Source organism: Amia ocellicauda, chromosome 5 (genome assembly GCF_036373705.1).
Source record: "Amia ocellicauda isolate fAmiCal2 chromosome 5, fAmiCal2.hap1, whole genome shotgun sequence".
Classification (NCBI taxonomy): domain Eukaryota; kingdom Metazoa; phylum Chordata; class Actinopteri; order Amiiformes; family Amiidae; genus Amia; species Amia ocellicauda.
In genome coordinates, this window is record NC_089854.1 from 51415747 (window position 1) to 51441391 (window position 25645).

The 25645-nt window shown below is 37.5% G+C and overlaps 1 protein-coding gene across 3 annotated transcripts in view; it reads right to left on the reverse strand.

Moving 5' to 3' along the window:
- Positions 1 to 1280: 1280 nt before the first annotated feature.
- apaf1 (apoptotic peptidase activating factor 1) overlaps positions 1281 to 25645 on the reverse strand; it is a 66984-nt gene continuing 42619 nt past the window's right edge. For all 3 annotated transcript variants that reach the window (XM_066705637.1, XM_066705634.1, XM_066705636.1), the window contains one exon: positions 1281 to 2714. In XM_066705637.1, the coding sequence (XP_066561734.1) occupies positions 2568 to 2714 (147 nt within the window). In that variant the 3' untranslated portion in view covers positions 1281 to 2567. The remainder of the gene's footprint in view (positions 2715 to 25645) is intronic.

Here is a 25645-nt window from a genome sequence, read left to right on the forward strand (position 1 = left end):
AAGCCTTCATGGATGAGTTCATCCAGGAAGGCAATCATTCTGCAAACCTGACACTGTAGTGGCCACATTCTTCTACATGTTTTATATATATATATATTTTTTTTTTACAAGTCTCTTGGTTCCTGCTGCTAGTCAACTGCCTAACTTTTGTCAGCGAGAAACAGTGCAGCTCTGTCTCAACAGCTGCTTTAAGTAGCTTTTGTCTACCTGCCCCCAATTCACACCTAACTGGCCCCACCTGGCTCCTCCTGCAACAGAATTCCTGCTAGCCCTAGACATAATCTCCCTTCTACAACCCATTTACTTTCACCAACTCAGCAGCTGAACTGAATTGACTTCAATTTAGGCCAACTACAGACAATGCTAACGTCAATTAGGGCAAACTTAAAACAAAATGAGCAATGCTAAGACTGGTCTGAAACTAGTCAAACAACAAGATGGCCGCCTCTCACCTGTCTCTCTCTGTGGCAACTTGTAAATACAAGTTCCTGCACAGTCTGAGAACTGCGGTCTTTGTCTCTAAAAGACAACATTTGAGGAGCTGCAAAACTATATATGAACTCTGCTGTCGGTGTGTGCAATACAACTCTCAATCCCCATTTTGTGTTATTGGTTCCTAGATTGTTATCTCTAAACACAATGTCCTTATAATCTGTTATCAGTATTTGTGCAGAAAAGCTTCAATTGATAATTTATCAATCAACACCAAAAGTACATTTTTGTCACACAAGAATTGGAGAGCATTTCACTGCCACCACTGTTTCACCTCAGATAACAGGGCACAGACGCTGCCGTTTGTAGTGGATTTGGCAGATCTCTGATTAATAACTGGGTCACGCATGACCCAGTCTTTTTCTATTTTTTCTTTTTATTTTTTTTAAGCTTTTGATCCATGCACTACAGCAGGCTCCACTTTGGTTTCCTTTCAGCAGTGGGCAGTGCATTCATTTCCCTTCCTTTGTTTCTCATGGCAGACTGATAAACATGTGCAATGCAAAGGTACCCTCATCGGCTCTACAGAGCCAGCTTAATTAGTATTATTATAATGCGTCTTGGTGACAATTTATAGAACAGATGATCATACCTATTAGTAAGGCCGTTCCAGTGAAGGTAGTGTACTCGAGTTCTCCCATTCCCAGGAGCTTGTTTCCAAAAGAACGGTCTAAAAGCTGAATGAAGACAGTCACACCTGCTGTAAAGCCAAGCAATACAAAACTATACTATAATAGTCACTATGCTATTATTGTGTTTGGTCTGTGAATGTGCCAGAATACATTAGACAAGTGCAAGTTCTTTTATTGTCACAATAACAAAAATCACATATAGTTCAGGCATGCACCTTGTTGCCTTTACCCTGACAACACTTACAGATTTTAGATTGATCATATACACATAGCATCTTTAACTCAAGTGGTAATGCTGTATAGTCCATTAGCAGTACAAATCAGAAGGCACGTTTTCTGCATTTCATGACTGCTGAAGCACCAAAAGGAGAATTTCACAGAATTTGTAAATGCCACAGAGAGTTTGATTTCTATTGAATGCTGCTGGCAATTGTATATTTGAGTAAAGTTAATTATATTAAAATGTTCATTTTCCCACGTAAAAAAAACCTACAAAAATCTTGTAGCTTAATAACTATAAATGGGATCTGAATGTATCTAATGAGCCTACAAGTAACTTAATTAAGGCTTGAAGATCCAACCTTTGATTCTGAAGAGTATAATATATTTCCCAAATCTTATCAAATATAGAAACATTTTCCCAAGCATGGGAGCATATTCAACACAAAAGTGTTAAACATTTCAACAACATTATCCCCATAATATTAATAATAATTAAAAAAAACCTTTCCATTTACCAATGTAAACAAGAATACAAAGCATCAGGAATTAGTGTTTTCACAGTGGGAAGGTGTGGAGGTGTTTGTCTACACAACCGATGTGTATGCAATGTTCCATATGCGCACCATTGCTCTTAGCCAATCAGCGTGCCAGACAGATGTGACATCCTGAATGTTTATCTAAGTACCTCTGATTCTAGCCTGATAATGAATTATATTTAAAACACATTTTTTGCATTAAAAAAATCCCAACCCAGGTTTTCCTTACCCTGTTTAATTGTTCTCCCTATGTTTATTGCAAAACAAACATGCATTTTAAATAAAGAATGACACTTGAGGTAAAGTATAAATTGTAATTTAGTGTCAAATGTTACTCATCTCTAATGCTTTAATGGCTTTGGATACAATGGCTGTATTAGAGAAAGAGGGACCTTCTTCATCATGACACAAAGAGCCCACTTCTGACATTTCTGCAGATTATACAAAAGTGTAATCTTGGGGGTGGGGCATTGAAAAATTCAAGGCATTGTTTACTGATGTATCTAAATCAGTCAGCCAAACCACAGCACCCAAGCACTATATTTTGCATTGCATATACAGTGGTACAACCGTGTACGTAAATACAGTCACTGAATCTTATTCTGCGTTGCATTCACAGCGTTGGTGCAGACATCCTCCGCCAAACCGCAATGCTGGGGCTACGTCTAGTGTTAAAAAGGCTCCTTCACTCCACCTTCTCCAAAACATAGAGGATTCCGATGTTGTCAATTGTGACAAAGGTCTTAAAGTCCGGGGACACGTGGATTCCTTTCAGGTTCGTCCCAGCGGTATAAAACGTCTGCAGAGCTTCTCCTTTCTCCACGTCCCACCACTGCAATGGAAAAAAAACACATAAGACGTCAATGCATTTGTGCCCTTGGCTTCCCTTCATTACAATTTCATAATCAAATCTAATGATTTAGGATTTCTTGGTTTTCCCTGTCGGCCAAAAAGGAATTGCTGAACTCTTGAAGAATTGCAGTGTAATTAAAAATGCATTTAATGTTTAATTAGTTCTGTGTAACTGCAGTGCAGTCACAGGTTACGTATGACTGTAATTTTACAGTTAGCGATGAACACTGAAAAAATTACTGACACAGACCAATGAAGTCCCTGATTATCCTCTTTGTTCGGATCAAAAGGGGGGGGGGGAGGATTAATTGCATCAAATGTAATATTTAATATCTAAGACACCAAAATTATCCTAACAATAATCAGTGACAAGAGTACTATATTCACAGATGCTCATTGTTCACTGTAATGTAAAATAACACTTGATTATGAATCCTTTCCAATTGCTTTTCAGAAGCCATTTTTCTTGCTCACTGGTGCTACACTACACAGTGGAAAGCATCTAGGTATATTTGAAACTTAAAAAATGTATAGACAGAACCTCCACCTAGGCAATTAGGCTGTCTCAATCTTTTGAAATGCCTTCAACCTAAAAATAATCACACAATGGAACAGACTTAGACTTTGAATGGACAAAATGTCAGAGGTTTGACAGTAGGGCGAATAGCATTTTGGCAAAGGATGTCTCATCACTCAGAGGTGACTACACCTTTCAAACACTATTAGATTCCCAAGAGAAATCGCCAGGAAATTAACTATAGGTGTTTACAAACTCGACTTCTTTAACTAACAAAGGGCACATCTAGATCTATTGGAAAATTTAAAACTGCCATTGAAATAAAATAGACTGGACACAGACATTTGAAATGATGGTCCTTCATACACAAGCAATTTAACATGTTTTGTTATGCCATTAACTTGTATTGAAATTAAAGGATATTCAACTGTAAAAGGACATTCAAAATGTAAAAGATAATATACATTGTGCCATCATAATGTAAAACCCACTGATGGAACCTCTTCACCTGTAAAAACATTTTTTTGTTGATTGTTTTTCAGTTCCTTAAACACACAGCTTTCTGACACCAGGGAGTGATCGGAATATGGATTAGCTTCTTACATGATATAGAAGTGGCAGAAATATTGACTAATCCACCTGTCTCCTGGGGCTGAGAAAGGACAGAGATTAGTTGTGTAACATTGATGCATTCCCCTGCTTAAAAAAGGAGGACATATTTCTATGTTCTATGATTTTCAATAATACAGTGCATCCAGAAAGTATTCACAGTGCTTCACTTTTTCCACATTTTGTTATGTTATAGCCTTATTCCAAAATGGATTAAATTCATTATTTTCCTCAAAATTCTACAAACAATACACCATAATGACAACGTGAAAGAAGTTAGTTTGAAATCTTCGCAAATTTATTAAAAATAAAATACAAAAAAAGTACATGTACATAAGTATTCACAGCCTTTGCTCAATACTTTGTTGAAGTCCCTTTGGCACCAATTACAGCCTCAAGTCTTTTTGAGTATGATGCTACAAGCTTGGCACACCTATTTTTGGGCAGTTTCTCCCATTCTTCTTTGCAGGACCTCTCAAGCTCCATCAGGTTGGATGGGGAGCGTCGGTGCACAGCCATTTTCAGATCTCTCCAGAGATGCTCAATTGGGTTCAAGTCTGGGCTCTAGCTGGGCCACTCAAGGACATTCACAGAGTTGTCCTGTAGCCACTCCTTTATTATCTTGGCTGTGTGCTTAGGGTCATTGTCCTGTTGGAAGATTAACCTTCGCCCCAGTCTGAGGTCCAGAGCACTCTGGAGCAGGTTTTCATAAAGGATGTCTCTGTACATTGCTGCATTCATCTTTCCCTCGATCCTGACTAGTCTCCCAGTTCCTGCCACTGAAAAACATCCCAACAGCATGATGCTGCCACCACCATGCTTCACTGTAGGGATGGTATTGGCCAGGTGATGAGCGGTGCCTGGTTTCCTCCAGACATGAGTTCAATCTTTGTTTCATCAGACCAGAAAATTTTGTTTCTCATGGTCTGAGAGTCCTTCAGGTGCCTTTTGGCAAACTCCAGGCAGGCTGTCTTGTGCCTTTTACTGAGGAGTGGCTTCCATCTGGCCACTTTACCATACAGGCCTGATTGGTGGAGTGCTGCAGAGATGGTTGTTCTTCTGGAAGGTTCTCCTCTTTCGACAGAGACACACTGGAGCTCTGTCAGAGTGACCATCGGGTTCTTGGTCACCTCCCTGACTAAGGCCCTTCTCCCCAGATCGCTCAGTTTGGCTGGGCGGCCAGCTCTAGGAAGAGTCCTGGTGGTTGCAAACTTCTTCCATTTACGGATGATGGAGGCCACTGTGCTCATTGGGACCTTCAATGCTGCATAATTTTTTCTGTACCCTTCCCCAGATCTGTGCCTCGATACAATCCTGTCTCGCCTTGGACTTTGTGCTATGACATGCACTGTTAAATGTGGGACCTTATATAGACAGGTGTGTGCCTTTCCAAATAATGTCCAATCAACTGAATTTACCACAGGTGGACTCCAATCAAGTTGTAGAAACATCTCAAGGATGATCAGTGGAGACAGGATGTACCTGAGCTCAATTTTGAGTGTCATGGCAAAGGCTGTGAATACTTATGTACATGTGCTTTTTTTGTTTTTTATTTTTAATACATTTTCAAAACAAACTTCTTTCACGTTGTCATTCTGGGGTATTGTTTGTAGAATTTTGAGGAAAATAATTAATTTAATCCATTTTGGAATAAGGCTGTAACATAACAAAATGTGGAAAAAGTGAAGCGCTGTGAATACTTTCCGGATGCACTGTAAGTCACCTTTAACAAATATACCTTAGTTTCTTATTCTCTCTCTCGCTCTCTTTCCAAGAGATTCATAAATATATGTTATGAATAATGTGCCTCCTTTACATTCACTGGCAAACATCCTTACTTTTCTTCAGCTCATTACTACAAAAAAAGAAGAAACTAGTGTCCAAGTATCTGAAAAAAATCAGCAGCTTCAATAAGAAAACTAATAACTCCAGTCTAAGTTGTTTCATGACAACGAGAACAAGAAATGCTTGAAAAAAATAAAAAACAAAATTCCCATTGGTCAATCCAAGAGGTTATCAAGCTGAGGCAGGGTGAGTCTGGCAGAGAGCAAGGTCTCAAATCCGAAACATCCAAGTAATAGAAACTCCTCTTTGGACCATTTCGCTCCACCAGAAATTTAGAAAGCGGACACACTAGGACCAACTTACTCTACACAGAATTTCAAGAAGGCTACATTTTCACAAGCGGTCATGTTTGCAAATGCTTGCCAATGTGGCGTTGTGCAGAGGTCTTCTGGAATATACTGAAGTCGGGATGGATGGACAGCTTTTAAGACAAGCTGCAGATTTCCCATCAGTCTCTCTGGATCTTAGTGTATCCCCTCAGTTAAAGGAATACCTCCCAGGCTGATTCAAATAAGTGAGCTTAATCATACAGGACTGAAGCACTGCTGTCTGGACTATGAGGCTCAATCTGGGCTCCAAGCAGTGGCACTTGTTAAGGCACTTGGATGCCCCAAAACAGGACACATTTTATCCACATTTTAAGTTGTAACGGTATAATATGTAAAACCAAAACCAAAAACATTGAACAGAAAACTTGAAAAGGAATTATCAATCACATCAAAACATGCCTACTATTCCTCACAGACCTACATACAAATAATTTGAAATGCATGTTTCCATTAAGAATGAATGACTAGTATTTTTTAAGTTGTGTTTTCCTGCAGTACCCAAGCAAGCCTTCTTCCTTTGAGTTCAACATCTAAGGTGGTGGTGTATGAAGTCAAAAGGAATCAGGTCCAGACTCTCTTAAGAAGTACTTTACACAAGCTAGAGGAGGCATGTCTGCTTAAATCTGTCTCATCGCTGGAAAACACACATTTACAGATAAGGCCCATATCCCATCTTGACGTGTGTATAATGAACATGAGCTGTCAAGTTTTTTAAATTTTCTTCCATATAAATATATATATTTTTTTATTTCAGGAAATAATTTATTTCAGATGCATTTATGGTTTTAAAAATTTGAACAAAATAACTAGGGTGAAACTGTGACCTGTATGCTCTGTTGCTTTCACTCTCATTACAGGACATCATTCTTACTGTCGTTCTGGTTAAATATAAGAAACAAGGACATATCATTAGTGTACTTTATAATTATATACACATTTGTCCCTGTAAGCTTGGCTTTCATCAGCCATACATACATACAAACACTAGATTGTATATTTCACTTTTTATTTTCTTCCCTAAGACATTTCCAAGCCATAAATCATCATTTTGTGAAGTACAGTTGAAGCAATAATTGATAGGACCTAGGATCATACCTTATTAAAACAGTTGCACAACCCTGAATATGGCTGATATCAACATGTAAATATTAAATGTGCACACAAGCTGATTAAGCAACGTAACCCGGAGGCTGCAGCACTGTTATATCACATTAATGCAATATTATTGAGAGAATGCTTTCTTTTCTGCAACCCACTTTACACAACACCTTTGGCTTGCATGCCCTCAGTACATGAAGTGAGGCAGATGAAATCACTGAAAACACAGACAGATGTTCTGATCAGAGGAAATTAACAGGACAGTATGCTACACCATTGGAGAAATTAATACATCCAAGCATGGCAAAATTTCACAGAGGTTTTTACAAAAGAAGAAACTGATAACATGCCACAGGTTAACAGTCAGTCCAGTCAATCCCTAAGAGAGATCAGGATAAATGAGGAGGAGGTACTAAAGGGATTAGCAGAATTAAAAACAATCAAATCACCTGGGCCACATGGTATATTTCCAACAGTACTTAAAGAAATGAGGGAAATTATTTATAGGCCGCTAACTCAAATATTCCAAATGACACTTAGAGCAGGGGATGTGCCAACTGACTGGAAGACAGCAAATCTCAAGAAAGGGGATAAAACTGAGCCAGGAATTTACAGACCAATCAGTCTCACCGGCATTACTTGTAAAATGTTGGAAACAAATTATTAGACACAAAATAGAGGAGCATCTTAATGAAAACCATATTCTTGGAGATAGTCAACATGGGTTTAGATGAGGCAGATCACGTCTTTTTAATTTATTGGAGTTTATTTGAACATGCAACTGCAGCTGTAGATCACGTGAAATGATACACTCAGATTTTCAGAAAGCTTTTGATAAGGTTCCACACCAAAGACTGACCCTCAAATTGGAAGCTGTAGGCATTCAGGGTAATGTAAGTAGATGGATTATAAACTGGTTGATGTATAGGAAACAGAGGGTGTCGAATAGAGGAGTTGCTTCTAACTGGAGTGAGGTTGTTAGTGGAGTTCCACAGGGATCAGTACTAGGGCCTTTGCTTTTTCTAATCTATATTAATGATCTGGACTCTGGGATAGTTAGCAAACTTGTCAAATTTGCAGATGATACTAAAATAGGTGGCTCAGCAGATACAATCTCAGCAGCACAGATTATTATTAGGGACTTAGATAATATTCAATTGTGGGCCGACACCTGGCAGATGAAATTCAATGTGGACAAGTGCAAGGTAATACATGCAGGTAACAAAAATGTCCAATATAATTACACTATAGGAGGTACAGAACTAGATGAAGTAACGCATGAGAAAGACCTAGGAGTCTATGTGGACTCCTCACTTTCTCCATCGAAGCAATAAAAAAGGCAAACAGAATCTAAGGGTATATTGTCAAAAGTGTAGAATTGAGAACAAGGACAGTAATGTTCAGACAATGCACTAGTTAGACCTCATCTGGATACTGTGTACAGTTCTGGGCTCCACACTTCAAGAAAGATATCGCTGCTCTAGAGGCAGTTCAGAGGAGAGCAACCAGACTTATTCCAGGTCTGAAGGGAATGTCCTACTGAGAGACTGAGGACCTAAACCTTTTCACCCTGATTCAAGTCTTCAAAATCATAAAAAGGCATCGACCACATCAAACCAAAGGAGCTTTTCCAGATCAACAGGGACACACGCACCCGGGGACACAAATGGAAATTGGGCTTCAAGGCATTCAAGACAGAAAACAGGAAACACTTCTTCACACAGAGAGGCGTCACAATCTGAACAAACTCCCCAGCAATGTGGTTGAAGCTGAAAATTTGGGAACATTTAAAAATAGTTATTAAGGACACCAATCAAACATGATGGGTCGAATGTCCTCCTCTCGTTTGTAAACTTTCTTATGTTCTTATGAAAACAATGATTTTTTAGAAACATACAGCATACATATGTCTCTTCTTTTCCCTGGAGTTGCACTCTCCCTTAAAAACAAAGTCTGTACTCTGTGCAGGATAGACTAGGTCTAGCAACTTGGATGCAATTTTAATTTAGTGCTTTTGTTTTTTGACACCCTCCACAAGCAAACATAGGCTACTTGTTTGCTTGGATTTCCTTATTGCCTTACAAGCAACAAGCAAAATACCAATACCATAGTATTTCTATATTGGACTGGACTATGTGACAGATTTGAATCCCAGGAAACGATGCATCTCACCGAGATCATGTCGAGAAGTTAGAGAGAGAGGGGTGTTCTTTCACCCTCTATATCTGACCTTACTTGAGGTGTTGAAGGCTGGCAATTCTCCCCCTCCCCCTCCCCGAGGTGGAGAATGAATATGCAACAGAAATCGCAATAAAAACATAAAAAACATTAAAAAAAAAAAAAGAAATTTGCCTCTGGATGTCAAAGCTGTTTTGATCCAGTTTGCAATCAAAAGAAGTGGGGTGAAATGTGGTGGTGGTGGGTGCTACATTTTGAAATCACGTACCATCCCAATGAATTTAATTTTACTTAGATGCCTACTATTCAGCAGTTGGATCTCAGAGTACCAGGCCTGCAGAGAAAGGATGTGCATTAGAGAAGACATCAAAGTCTAATAGGGCACGTCCCCATCTGCCTACTGGATTCAGGTTATCTCATGAGCTGGATTTCATTCAGGTAGCTACTAGTGCATCAGATAATTATTTTCTCATCTTAATTTCAATACACTAAATTAGATGTTTTAGCTCAAGCCAAGATGCGCTTGCAATTTGAGAAGATGCAGTAAGAGCTCGCTAAGTGGTAAGATTTCTGCTCTTGCAGGCCCCCTCCCTGTCCCTATTATTATTATTATTATTATTATTATTATTATTATTATTATTTATTGGCAGACGCTCTTACCTAAGAGGTAAAGGAGAAAAGAATAGAGAAGTAATATGCTTCACAGTGGTTATTAGCAGAGCAATTCTGGGAAAGACAGTTTTGCATTTTTGCAAGATACAAGATCATTCTTTAAATAAAAACAATGAGGGGAATTTCAATCGGTTTAATAAATGCTATATATTGCCTTTCTTGAGCCTGAAACCACATTCTTTTTAATAGAAATTGCAGTGCTCAAAGACAGAAAATAATCCTCCTTTGCATGCTGTCAGACTACCAGCTGATAAGGAATGGCTGCAGGAATGAATCTGGGAAAGAAAGAGTATACAATATAAGCCAAAACACAAAACAAATATATTTCTTGGTTACAAAACTATCCTACCACATGATATAGGCTACCTACCATAAATATCAAGGATCTCTGATTTGCAGTATTCCTGTAGGAGGATACCACGAGAACATTCTTCATTGAACCTTGGAATCAAACGATTCATGGATCTATTTAAAGCATCCATTGTTATGAAACACTTAATCATTCTTCTAGGTTTTCAGCCAGACATGGTGCCATCCACATAGGAGTCACAAGAGATAGTTTGTTTTTCACAGCAAAGGTAAATAGCCAGTCACAATTATTAAACAACTACCACTATAAAACAGACATCCCACAAATGTCTTTATGAGGTCAAATCTATTATCTGGAAGAGAAGCTGTTTTTTCTTGCTGAAGAACAAGGCACACATTTCTCAACAAGCCCAGCCTCGAGCAAAAATATATTATTATTTCTTTGTTGGCAGGCACCCTTATCCAGATGTCATTGTTTACCTATGTTATGCCTATCCTCCCCCACCCCCAGTGACTCCACATACACACATTAAATTAGTATTATTATTATTTTGTATATGTTATTGATAGAGAATGTTTATTGTAAATACTTGAATACTTGAAAAGACAAATGTGTACCCTTTACTTATTCAAAATTAAATGACGTTGTATGGAGTAGGCTTAAATAAAAATAAACACTAATCCCTTTAGAATTAATACATTCAAACAGCTTGGCAGAGTGCCTAATCAAGCATAGGTTTCTGGACCAAAAATCGATATGTAAGCAAGGAGGTAACAAACACGAAGCAGCGTTTTTGTTAGTCATTTGCGAGCAGGTAAATACATTGTAAATTATTCTATACAATTGTAGTACATTTGTAATGTCTCTGGACAATTTGTTCCAAACAATTTGCAGCATACAAAACCATCAGCACCATTGTAACCAGGTGTGTGGTTTGTTACAATACGACGCTGACAGGACTTTATTCTGTACCTGGGTTATTCAGTCCAGACCAGATGGCCATTTATAAAGGTCTCACTGAGTTCAACAGTTTTATCAATCATAATAATTCCACACAAACATACTGCTAGATTCAAACCTCGGTGTCCAGGCTAGATGCAATAAATGTGATGAACATAATTTTTCACTTCAAATACAGAGCAGCGGCCTGCGTTCACACACGATGGAATATCTCATTAAGATACAGGCCTTCATACAACTACATACACTTGAGATTAATTTAAGTCATTCTACTGAAACACAAAGCTAAAGAAGTTTTTACAGATAAACAATGAATCACAAATGTGCCTTAATTCCCAACCTTTACAAGCCTGTGCCACACACCAATCCCCAAACTGTGACAAAGGCCAGTTTTAATTAGGGGCAGGTAACCTATCAGTGTAATGCAATGAGTTATAGTGAAATGTGTCTCTCCTTTTGACACTGCATTGCAGTATCATATTCCAGAATGTTGGGCTAATTAATTTCTCGATCTGTATTAACTGAAGGTTTGGATGTTTGAGAAAATCCATGTTGACATCCAAGCTAAGCTTAAATTAATAATACAAACGAAGGTAATGATTATATTGAGGCTGAGTATAAGGTATTTTGAGTAGAGCTGTTGATTTTGATTAAAATATTTGATAGGTTAATCAATGGGCATTAGTTGATTAATCGGGCACTTATTAAAATAAGTGTAAATCTTTAAGTGGTTGGGCCACACAGCAATACTTTAATAAATACTAGACATTGATATTGTGTTGTAAGTCACCCTGGATAAGGGCGTCTGCCAAGAAATAAAAAATAAAAAATAAATAATAATAAAATTGAACATACATGAACGGCAATGGTAAAAAAAATAAAAATATATAGAAATGTATATTTAAAAAAAACATTAGGCCTAAATCATTATAATCAGTAAACTAAATTATAATTGCTACAGCACATTGCACAGCATTGCCCTTGTAAGAAAAGCATCGCTTGCAAATGAAACAGAAAACATTTACATTGTCTTCAATGTTTCCTTAAGAATCCAGTTTGAATCCAAAGCTAGACTGTAGTTTTCCCAATAGTGGCTTGTAACCCAGCAGTTTGTGCACGGATATGGTACTGTAGCTCATGTGATATTTTGCGTGATTCGCATTTATAATTTCACGTTAGAAGTGCAAGGCTGGTAAGTTTGACCGATTTAATTTGAATTACTCTGTGTTCCTGAAAACACTGTGCATACCCATTCATGACTAAATATACAGTACTGTGCAAAAGTTTTAGGCAGGTGTGAAAAATGCTGTAAAGTAAGAATGCTTCCAAAATTAGACATGCGAATAGATTATATTTATCAATTGCCTTCAAAACAGCATTAATTCTTCTAGGTACACTTGCACACAGTTTTTGAAGGAACTGGGCAGGTAGGTTGACCCAAACATCCTGGAGAACCAACCACAGTTCTTCTGTGGAATTAGGCAGCCTCAGTTGCTTCTCTCTCTTCATGTAATCCCAGACAGACTCGATGATGTTGAGATCAGGGCTCTGTGGGGGCCATACCATCACTTCCAGGACTCCTTGCTCTTCTTTACGCTGAAGATTGTTCTTAATGACTTTCACTGTATGTTTGGGGTCGTTGTCATGCTGCAGAATAAATCTGGGGCAAATCAGATGCCTCCCTGATGGTATTGCATGATGGATAAGCATCTGCCTGTAATTCTCAACATTGAGGAGACCATTAATTCTGACCAAATCCCCAATTCCATTTGCAGAAATGCAGACCCAAACTAGCAAGGAACCTCCACCATGCTTCACTGTTCACTGTCTTCACTGCAGACACTCATTCGTGTACCGCTCTGCAGACCTTCAGTGAACAAACTACCTTCTGCTGCAGCCAGATAGTTCAAATTTTGACTCATCAGTCCAGAGCACCTGCTGCCATTTTTCTGCACCCCAGTTCCTGTGTTTTTGTGCATAGTTGAGTTGCTTGGCCTTGTTACCACATCGGAGGTATGGCTTTTTGGCCGCAAGTCTTCCTTCTGACCAGACTTCTCCAGACAGTAGATGGGTGTACCAGGGTCCCACTGTTTTCTGCCAATTCTCAGCTGATGGCACTGCTGGACATCTTCCGATTGCGAAGGGAAGTAAGCATAATGTGTCTTTCATCTGCTGCAGTAAGTTTCCTTGGCCGACCACTGCATCTACGGTCCTCAACGTTGCCGGTTTCTTTGTGCTTCTTCTAAAGAGCTTTGACAGCACATCTGGAAACCCCTGTCTGCCTTGAAATGTCTGCCTGGGAGAGACCTTGCTGATGCAGTATAACTTACTTGTTGCTGTGCTCAGTCTTGCCATGGTGTATGACTTTTGACAGTAAACTGTCTTCAGCAACCTCACCTTGTTAGCTGAGTTTGGCTGTTCCTCACCCAGTTTTATTCCTCCTACACAGCTGTTTCTGTTTCAGTTAATGATTGTGTTTCAACCTACATATTGAATTGATGATCATTAGCACCTGTTTGGTATAACCGTTTAATCTTTCAGCTGACTATATGCCTACAAAATCCCTGACTTTGTGCAAGTGTACCTAGAAGAAATGATGTTGTTTTGAAGGCAAAGGGTGGTCACACCAAATATGGATCTGATTTAGATTTTTCTTCTATTCATTCACTTTATATTTATCAATTAACTAAATGCAATCTATTAACATGTATTTTTTTGAAAGCATTCTTACTTTACTGCATTTTTTCACACCTGCCTAAAACCTATGCACAGTACTGTATGTATTAAATCTTCCTGCTGTGTTTGAGCTGCATAAACGCAAATCAAGTTCAAGTCGCAATCTCTACCTCATCTGTCTACAGTCTTTTATGTGCTTGAAAAACATTGTCTTCTTACAACTGTAGTCAGATTGAGTGGACAAGAGTGATTATGGCACAAATAAACACGTGTTTCATTTATTTGTTTTGACTGTGCATACACATTTAGAGAAAAAAAATGTTTTATGTTAATATTTCCATTTAAATACCCTAGTCCTTTTTTGCGAGTTTTATTCGATCATTTGCCTTTCATTATACTACAGCGCATAAAGAGCTATTGGTTAAATTGAGCGATTTTGCTCTTGTAGGTAGTTCGAAATGTCAGCGCTTCTAGTGTTAATCGTCAGTCATTATAATAAAAAAATAAATAAATCTGTTCGATTAAATAGAGAAAATATTGATCATTTCATTAGTTGATTAATAGACCCAATTAATTGAGGCAGCCCTAATTTTTAGTAATAAAGCTATAACTCAATTGGGTGAACATTTGTCTGGGCTTGGAATGAAATGTTGGTAAACTGAAAGAAAGAAATGTATTTATTATTTCACATTCTCATCTCTTGAGTTTTAATCTTTCCAAGGCACACCTGTTCATGGCTGATTGCCCATCCATGCACCACAACACACTGGTTGAGAATCACTGCCTTAAGATTAGTATTTGCTGGAAAAGAGCAACATTAATATGATGTTAAAAATCCCAATGAAACTGTCAAAGTTTTCTTTTTGACAACTATTGTCAGACAGCATCAGGAAAACACTGCACAAAAACTGAGGAGGAGAAGAAATGACCTAAATATACAAGAACCCCCAATCCGTTTAAAGCAGCAGACATTTCTTAATATTAAAATTAATGTACCCTGTGTGGACTACTGACTTCTATGTGCTTACAGTGTCTAATTCAACTGGACTGCCCGTGTATTATTCAATTAAGTGTTGTAAGCTTCCTCCCCCGTTTAATTCTAGTGGACATGCTGGTAAAGTAGGGAAAGCCTAAAATGTCAGAACGGAGCTAATATGACAGAAAAGGAAAATTAAGCTGAAAAGTCTCATACCATAATGTTCTCTCTCCCAAGACAAGGTTAGTCAGTGCCTCAAACCACCTATACTACCACGACTCATGTTTCATGTCAAAGCCATGTGAGACAGGAAAAAAAAACACACACACACTGCAAAGCACAATTAGCATCTTCTCAGTCTTGGGCTCATAGAGAAGAGAGACAGGATTGAAGAGACACTGCTCAAAATACAGGTGAGAAGTACCCAAGTTTACGCCCTGTGCTGTACAAGTGGTGAGGAAGCACCACACCAGATCAAAAATATCCTTGGGCCAAAAAGGGGACTGGCTCCAAGAAGACATTTTTTCCTTTCACCCTATTTTGGTCTTTGTCAGCTTTCACACTGTGGACATCGTATTAGACAGGAGAGTCCATAACCTAGAAACAGGGTTTGCCATCCTGTCATAACATGGGAAAAGACTCACTTCAGAATTCTTTGAAAAATAAAGAGGATTAAGGCAGTACATGTGCTGGTTAAAACATATCCAGGATGTTAAAAAAGAGAGAGACAGAAAAAAAAGAAAAGAAAAAGAAAAGCACAAATAAATTATGTCCTGATAAATGGTAAAGGCATTCCAGGCCTGAGACTAAGCTGTATTTCTGCTGCAGTGAAAACAAACTTGTCTTATGGATAAAAGCTAGGAGATAAATGTTCTTAAATTATTCAGATTACATATTAAAGGAAAAGAAAATCAGTGTCATAATTACCATAATTATGGACAGTAAATTACAAAAGATTCAGTAAATCCTGTCCCTAAAGGCTAGTTTGAAAGCAGTTTTCTGCTATTAATGCTGAGAATGCAATTTGTTTTGGTTTATTTGATATTCCAGATATTTGCAGTGTTTTGTATCTTAAACCAGCATTACAAAAAAAAGGGGTTAATTGCTATTCGGTTACATTTCCATAACTTTAACACTACTTGATTAACGTGGATGAGAAATGCACAACACATGAATTGCCATTCATTAAAAATAATTGATGAATCTTAATTATATACAACAAATGTTTAAGTCACTTAGCCTTCAAAAATGTTACTCAAGCAAGGAAGCATGCCAGTATTTTTAGTTTTCCTGGTACAGATGAATCAAAAAAGGGGGAAGAGCTCGTACAATAATTTCACATGCGAGGGAGAGAAGGGAAGGGGCTCTTAGGAAAATGTTCAATAGATCTAGGTAATTAAAAAAATAATTTGTAACATCATCTGATCTTGACAGTTTTCTCTGCAAATCCTCTCAAGGGCTTCTGCAGCTGTACAGTAAGCTCTGTCAGCCATTCCTGAACACATGCGTTCCAATAAGTATAACAGCTTCCCAATAACGAAGGAGAAGGAGCATCTGTTTCTCCTGAGGTTTCAAAATCAGAAAAACACCCTAATTACGTCAAACACGTCAAATGGTACTGCTATATTTTGGACAGATTATCCATCCCTTTTTTTCTCTCCTTTTTCTCTCCTTTAGATACATTTTTAATCCTGAAAATGACAGGAATGAAGCAGTCACTGCCTTCTTTTACAGAACAGTACTGCCAAAGTCCTAATTCAAAGTGTTTTCCAGTCTCTTTCTGATGTTGAGGTGGGGAAATGGGCCAGTCTTGTCTAGGAGTCAGTTTGCAGTCGAGTACAGCTCTTTTACACACAACTATTAAATAAGAGCCCTTTCCCCCAAAGAGTCACTGATTCATTGCTGGCTGTCTCATCAGAAGAAATATTAACCACATGCCTCAGAGACCGAGGACTTTCAATATAAATGTGAGCAGATATGCAGCTATTCAGCCCTGTATCACAATGTGTTGAGACAGACGGCATACTGAGTTAAATTACCCTGGCTCTGCTACACTACTAACCGAGTCTTTGTCACAAACATTAAAATAATATATTGTTTTAGGCTCATTATGAAGTGAACACTTATAGTGATACAATTATAACAAGTCAATAATGATCAAATGCAAGTGTTTTTATTTTTCATTTCTAATTATAAATTGTTGCTTTTTAATCACCATCTGTTAATCAACTTTCATTATTTATTTATTTTTATCTCTGTTGTTCTCACCGATAGTCGGACGCTTTCCAGTTCTGTTTTTCAGGACATCATGTGCAATGCGACTCCAATGCCCCCAGTGACAATTTTATTGAGCTCCTCCACCTTCCACACTCTTGTGCTACAAGGGGCACTTTTATTCACATTCATGAAAAAAGCAAATGTCTGGTGGCCCAGACAAATGACTCCTTATACATGACTCCAGCCCCTAGTGCATAAATAACACTTATAATTACAGCCATGGCGAAAACATAATTACAGCGTCAAACAACACATCCCCAGAAACTACAAAAGGGAATACAAATGTTGTTCACGATTAAGAGTTCTCGTCAGCCTTCAAGGTCTAATTCTGTTCAAACAAACAAGCCCCTCCACCTCCCATTTGGAAGTTTCTACTGGTTTCTATGTGGAATTCTTTGCCACTATTAATTCAGTCAGGATTAAAACATGAATTTACATATGCACAAAATGTGCACACTGCCAACAGCCCTTCAGAGTAGGATCTTGTCAACAAAATCCAAGAAACAAACAAACCAAAAGAAAGAAAGAAAGAATCCATCAGTTTTTTGTTTGTTTTTTCCTTCCCGTATTTTAATATCTATTTTTCTCTGCTTCCCAGAAAATTGCATTAGCATGGTCGACTGAAGCTGAAAAATCCACATGTATTTGCCTCCCAGTATTCCAGCAGCATAATTAAGTACAAAACAATTACCATCGACTCACTGATTAAGTCTATTTAATAAAGCACTTGCATGAGCATTTTGTAAATTTCAGCACACTGCTGTCTACACTGCAAAGATGAAGTACCCTGCCCCACACTACGTTGAGTCTGGCCTGTTGTGGCACTGCTTGCTTTGGCTCGAAGAATAAGGAAATTGTTTAGATATTTACAATATTGAAAAATAATGATTAATTGCAGTCCAAATAGGCCTTCAAATGAACACAATGTTCCATAAGCCAGAGCAACAATTAGGGCAACAATTATTATTTAGTTTCAAATATTATTTTTTAGTTTAATGTTTAATGTTTTTTTTCCCCTGTTGTAACAAGAGTTGAACTTATTGTGCCCATCAGTAAGACTTTGCGTTTATTACCAACTAAAGGTTTAATACAAACGCAGTTCACAATCTAACATTACAGCTTTCTGATTCCATTGTTGCATTTGCAGAAAAAAATACTATCTAGACTACTGTAGCAGATTTTGTGTATAATATAATACACAGGAATGGGCACAGATACATCAAAATGCATTTTAAAATAAGATACCAAATACCTTAATTTTAAGTGTATCAAAATAAACTACTGTATTTTTGTATTTTAAAAATACTAAAAATACTTTTACAAGGGAGCATGAAATCACTTCGCAAACCTTCCATCTATTGGCCTATTTGATCTAACCCTTCACTGGTACACTGACTCAGTTGATCTACGTAGACAATGTTTGATAGCCTAACGAGTCATGCGATAAATCTGACATATGCAACCAGTTAACAGATCAAAAATTCACATATCCCGGTGATCACCCAGATGGAGGTTAGTTTTAAAGTAACCAAAAGTTTAATGTTTATTATTATTATTATTATTATTATTATTATTATTATTATTATTATTATTTCTTGGCAGACTCCCTTATCCAAGGCGACTTACAACATAATTGCAAAAATACAGAGAAGTACAAGGCATAATTAACAGTTTGCTAATGACTCATAATTGTATCCTAATTTAGTTACTTGGTGTTTGGTAATGAAGGGCCTACTTTTCATCAGCAACACTGACATTCAAGTCATTCATAAGAAGACAACTGATGGCACCTTTATTCATAGGAACTAGTTTCTAAGTAATTAATCATTTGATTGTTAATCATAAATATAATAAATTATGTGTCAGGCAGCCATTCATACAATGGTATGCAAAATCATGATACTACTAAACAGCTAATTCAATTAGGGTACAATCATTTAGCAATCAATTATTTATCTATCAATCATTGGACGCCTATTTGGAAGTTGAAAACAAACATTTTAGCATTTTGTCAACAATTATTAAACGATCAATGTTTTGATTTTAAATGTAGCCAGAAACATAATCAGAAAGTAGCAACAGAACTTGTCAAGGAGTATTAACCCAACTCCAACCACTGAATCTATTGAGAGCCTCAGAATATAGGTATAGAGGACACATACACATTAATAGTGTAGTAAGAACATTTATTTAAATTCCACTAGAGAATACTCCAATAGAGAATACTACAGACCAGGTATTCCAAAGCAGTTCAAAAGTCCTACCAAAAATTGTCAAACTTATGTGTGAGTGTGTGTGAGAGAGTAAGCGTGTGATTGAGTGAGTGTGTGAGTGGGATGATTGTGTTAAACCTCACAAAAAGGTGCTTGATTAGGGGATACTGCTCCAAAGATGCCAAGTCCCTCCTTTGATCCTCAAAGTAGTGCAAAGACTCCAGCTCTGCCTTGCTCTGAGTTGGCTTCTGCAAAACGTCCACATCCGAAAACTTAACATAGGCTGAAAGTAGCAAGCTAACGTTAACTGTGAGGGCTGCTACTCGGGTCAAATAGTTAGCTAGAACATTACGTAAATTGGTAAACGATTTAGGCTAGGCTACTAAAACAGACACCAAAACTTAACATGAACTGTTAAAAATTGTAGCAATTTATGCAAAAAAAAAATCGATGGAAATCCGGCAACCTACACGTTTCTCACCTTGACCTTCTTCTTCGGGTATGGATCAATTTTCTGTTCTGATCTCAACAAGTCGGGGCAAATTACTGAGTAGGCACCAATCAAAGGCAGCATTTTTATGATGTCATCATGTAGACTTCTCACAAAGTATTTTACAGTATTTTTAAACTACAAAATAGAAAACACTAAAGTATTTTGTTACAAAATATTAAGCCATTTTCATCAACCCTATCATACAAAGTACAAAATCCTATTTTGTATTTGAAATACGTAATTTAAATATATGTAACAGAAATACTGCCCATCCCTGATAATACAGAACATACCCCTTACAATAATATAAGTTCTGATGTTTTTCATCCAATATCCATGAAGATAAACTGTGCCTAATAGCAAAACAAATGCCTTAAACAGTGTACAGAATGGTAATTTTGTTTTGTTTTGTTAGTAATCAAAGTGAATAATTAAAATAGCTAGGCCTAAGTGTTTCCTGCAACTCATTTTAGTCCTCACATAAAGCAAATAAGCTACTGCAAACAAAAAAAAAAAGTGCTTGTTGAAAATGTTTAGCAGTTGATATTTTATCACTTAATATTAACTGTATATCTTGGAGTGTAAAGGAATGTATACTGCACTGCATAGCTAGGTTTTATTTTATTTGTACTCTCTCCCACAGGTGATCTATTGCTTTACAGTCATGAAGAACAAGGAGACTTCAACTGTAGAAACATGCACAAATCTGATGAGAATTAGAGGTCACTGACTCTTTGGAAGGTGAATTTATGTAAACCACAGCAAAGAAATCTAAATCTACGTTATACCTCTGTCTGGAGCCAAACACAAAATTTAAAGTTGAATGATTTATGAGAGCCTTTACAAACTAAATTATTTATGGTAAGACGGTTTCAATCTGTCTTACCCCACCTTACCCCTTAAACTCTATTCTGCTGATGCTTTATTTACTGCAGAGTATCCTGAGTAAAATCTTTTACCTGTAAGGCAAGACTACTTTGTGTGTCTGCCATATAATGAACACAAATTCATCTTCAGCTGACCTCCAAGCTAGGAGGCACACATTATAATTCATTATGTAAAACAAAACATGTACATTCACACAAACAAACGCCCACACACTAGAATAACAAATGTAATAAGAGATCTTTAAACATGCAGGGATGAACTAGAATAAAAATGATCTGGCAAGTGTTTTACAGGTGAACTACACAGAATAATATGCCTATAATGCTTAGAAGAAATTGGGCAGATGCTTTGGTACAACAGCTTCATATTAGACATATACGAAGAGATATTTAGCTAATGTACTAACTATGATGATGTTATATAATCTGATTAGACATGCAACTTGTTCCAAAATTGCTGAAAGGGAGCCACTACAAATAATGTTATGAAAATCTAATTTTAAGTCTTGGTAAGTCAATGATCTAACTAACAATTAGCAGTTAATTTTTTCAGTTCTATATAAGAAAATGGAAAAATTATATGAACAGGGTCATTCAATTAAAACGAAGACTGTACTAGTGAAAATGGTGACAAATCTCCAACCAGACCCAAAATATCTCCCTGAAGTCTGCTTTACTCCAGCAACATCCACACTGTTTCTGCTATTATTTGAGGCTCTACCTCTTCCTTCTTTTATGACATGGAGTACACAGAGTATTTTGAAAAGACTGCAACAATTGTAATTCTCCTTTCCCTTTAAGAGCAGACTGCTACTTTCAAAACAATGTGATGTTACATTTTGGCAGGTGTGACTTGTGCAAACTAAACTCATCAAGCCACTGAAAACATTATAAAGTGGCTGGAAGGCAAAAGACATATTTCAGACGCATAACTTCATAGTTTTAAAAACTTAATAACAAAATCAAGTTGCAACCTGAAACGCTTCAGTCTTCTTGTTTTTCTGTTTGTAACATGTTGGATCTTGAGATACTTGACATCATGTACTACTATATGACCTTGCTAACTGTGTGAAGATCCCATTTGTTTTAGTAAAGAGTATGCAACTATTCAACTGACAAATAAACAAGCAGAAGCCAACCGTTCAGAAGTACATTTCTCATTTTTTTTAATACTTTGAATATTGAAACATTTCCCCTTCTACATATGTTTACTGTTTCCTTGTCCCAGATGCACAATGGTTACATGCTCATTAATAAAATTAAAAAATAACTCTAAGGCTTGACCATCCACTGCTGTGATCCCTGCTCCTGCCATCTGGGTTCACTGATATACTCAGCAAGATGGGGAGTAAGGCAGCACTGCAGAGAGTTTAATTTGACAGTACATTTATTGCACAAACTTTAAAGTGAGGGTAATGCAATTTGGCAAACAGATCCATCCCTATGGTAAAAGTTAAGTCTAGGACAGACACAATATGTGGTTGTGTTATGTGCTACAGCGGGTGAGGGTGGGGTTTTATAGTAGCAATTTGATGTTTGTGTTTTACTTAATTTGTTCAAAATTAAACATGTTTGAGGCTTAATATATTATATATATATATATATATATATATATATATATATATACATACACACACTCACCTAAAGGATTATTAGGAACACCATACTAATACTGTGTTTGACCCCCTTTCGCCTTCAGAACTGCCTTAATTCTACGTGGCATTGATTCAACAAGGTGCTGAAAGCATTCTTTAGAAATGTTGGCCCATATTGATAGGATAGCATCTTGCAGTTCATGGAGATTCGTGGGATGCATATCCAGGGCACGAAGCTCCCGTTCCACCACATCCCAAAGATGCTCTATTGGGTTGAGATCTGGTGACTGTGGGGGCCAGTTTAGTACAGTGAACTCATTGTCATGTTCAAGAAACCAATTTGAAATTATTCGACCTTTGTGACATGGTGCATTATCCTGCTGGAAGTAGCCATCAGAGGATGGGTACATGGTGGTCATAAAGGGATGGACATGGTCAGAAACAATGCTCAGGTAGGCCGTGGCATTTAAACATCCCCCACACCATTACACCACCACCACCACCAGCCTGCACAGTGGTAACAAGGCATGATGGATCCATGTTCTCATTCTGTTTACGCCAAACTCGGACTCTACCATCTGAATGTCTCAACAGAAATCGAGACTCATCAGACCAGGCAACATTTTTCCAGTCTTCAACTGTCCAATTTTGGTGAGCTTGTGCAAATTGTAGCCTCTTTTTCCTATTTGTAGTGGAGATGAGTGGTACCCGGTGGGGTTTTCTGCTGTTGTAGCCCATCCGCCTCAAGGTTGTACGCGTTGTGGCTTCACAAATGCTTTGCTGCATACCTCGGTTGTAACGAGTGGTTATTTCAGTCAAAGTTGCTCTTCTATCAGCTTGAATCAGTCGGCCCATTCTCCTCTGACCTCTAGCATCAACAAGGCATTTTCGCCCACAGGACTGCCGCATACTGGATGTTTTTCCCTTTTCACACCATTCTTTGTAAACCTTAGAAATGGTTGTGCGTGAAAATCCCAGTAACTGAGCAGATTGTGAAATACTCAGACCGGCCCGTCTGGCACCAACAACCATGCCACGCTCAAAATTGCTTAAATCACCTTTCTTTCCCATTCAGACATTCAGTTTGGAGTTCAGGAGATTGTCTTGACCAGGACCACACCCCTAAATGCATTGAAGCAACTGCCATGTGATTGGTTGGTTAGATAATTGCATTAATGAGAAATTGAACAGGTGTTCCTAATAATCCTTTAGGTGAGTGTATATTGTTTAATATTGTGTCATTGTCCTGTATGATACACTCCAATCTTCTTACAGTTTAATTAACTAGACAAACACCTCCTGTCACTTGCCTAATGTATAAAGTTTGGTATTATGGCAGTCAAATCATGTGAAACATGTGAAAAGGTAAGCAAAAGAATGAATACCAGGCAAATGCAGATGCCAATATTACTATTATATGTTATCAATGAAAACAAAACTAATCTTAAAAGACAATCAGTGTCATTGTTTAATCTACATTTTTTTAATTTAATTTTTACAAATCTGGTAGTTCTCATTTACGTCATAATCCCAAAATAAATCTTCAGCCATTTCTCAATTAACTTGCAGTAAGCGATTAATAAATGTTTCCAGGGTAACAAATTTAGACTTTTTTTTTTTTTTTTTTAACTACAAACAAAATTAGAGTCTGTTACGCATACAGATACAATAACGGCAACACAACAGCTGTTCTGAACAGAGATCACTGTGTATATGGTCCTCTTGGGAACTGAATGAATCTAAACAGAAAACCACTGGTAGAATGGAAAAAAGGGCATGCTGGCAGAGACCCCACTCATGCTGTACACAGGCAGTGACAAGAACCATTATAAACACCATATCCCGTCTGCTACGGCATAACATTACAGTACAATTTTCTGGATCAAGTACACGTAATATAAAATTACCACAAACTTGGGCTGGTGTCATTTGGGTAATTCGAGTGTTTCCAAAAACATAATTTGTAATCGAAGTATGAACATATCTGCAAGGGATTACTTTACAGAGTTTATGACCATTAGGGTAGAAGCATAAGATGGCTTGGGAAATATTTTTAAAACTAGTGGGCTTGGGAAGTGACTCTTAAAACCACATGGAGCAATTTTGTATCTTAAATTTTACATTACTAAGCTTTGGTACCAATGACTTTAACCAAAGTTTATAAAGTTTAACCACTTGTTAAAGATACCTAAACGATATTGGTTACATGGTTTGGATTGTCAAATAATCAAGAGAATTCATATTTTTTCCCCATTGCTGTTCATTAATGTAGGCAAATAAATAAATAAATAAATATTCAACGATACATCTTTGACATCCTTGTCAGGAAGCAGGAATTGTAAAATACAGACAAGATACAAAAATGCTGTACAAGAGATAAAGGATCGAAGACTTGAATGCTTCAAACTGTCTCAATCCATTTCTCATAAATAAAGCACTTTCTGCCAAGTTGAGGCAGTTTGCACTTTTAATTTGCGAGAACTGTTTGGGGTTTACCAGTTTTGGGTCTTCACTGGTCCTATGACTACAGTTTAAACTACTGAGAAACACTGACAGAAAACATTTACACAAGATTCATCTCAGACTTTACTCAGGGTAGCTATATTCTGGCCAAACAAGTGTGTGAGAGTTGAAGACATTTTTTTTTTTAAACCAAAATGTTACATACACAGTATCCTGTTCATCTGACCAAAGACACCAAATATTACCCAATTCACACTGAAACAAATTCAGTTTTTCTGGTGGCATTTTGTTGCCGGCAAGGTCTGTGTTAATGGGTTTATGCTGACATTTCGATGCCAGCAATTTTCCAGCAAGGGTCCCAGTCTATATGCTTGCAAGTTTGGGTCTGTGTGAATGGAGCAGGAAAACGTCCTTGCGTTGTCGACATAACCAATCAGAATAGGGGTTCCTTTTCACATTTTGACCACAATTCGCAAACTGGGTTCACTGGTTCAAATAATCTATGACTGCTGAGTACAGTGACTACACCGCAAAAACACAAAACCATACAGCCTGATGACCTGGTCATAGCGCAAAAATGCACCCAAGATTGATGTATCATTTGCGTTTCCCTCTTGACAACTTGTTATTGGTAGTTAGTCCATACCGAGCCGGTGCCCTAGTTAGAACCAATATCCCAGAAAACACAATGGAAGGAAACTGGCCAAACAGGGAAATGATCAAACTTTAACAAACAGGTCCAGAATATTGGTCCGCGTCTCCTCTCCCGAATCCACATGCTTCTGTATAGTCTTGTTCCCATGGCTACAGCGC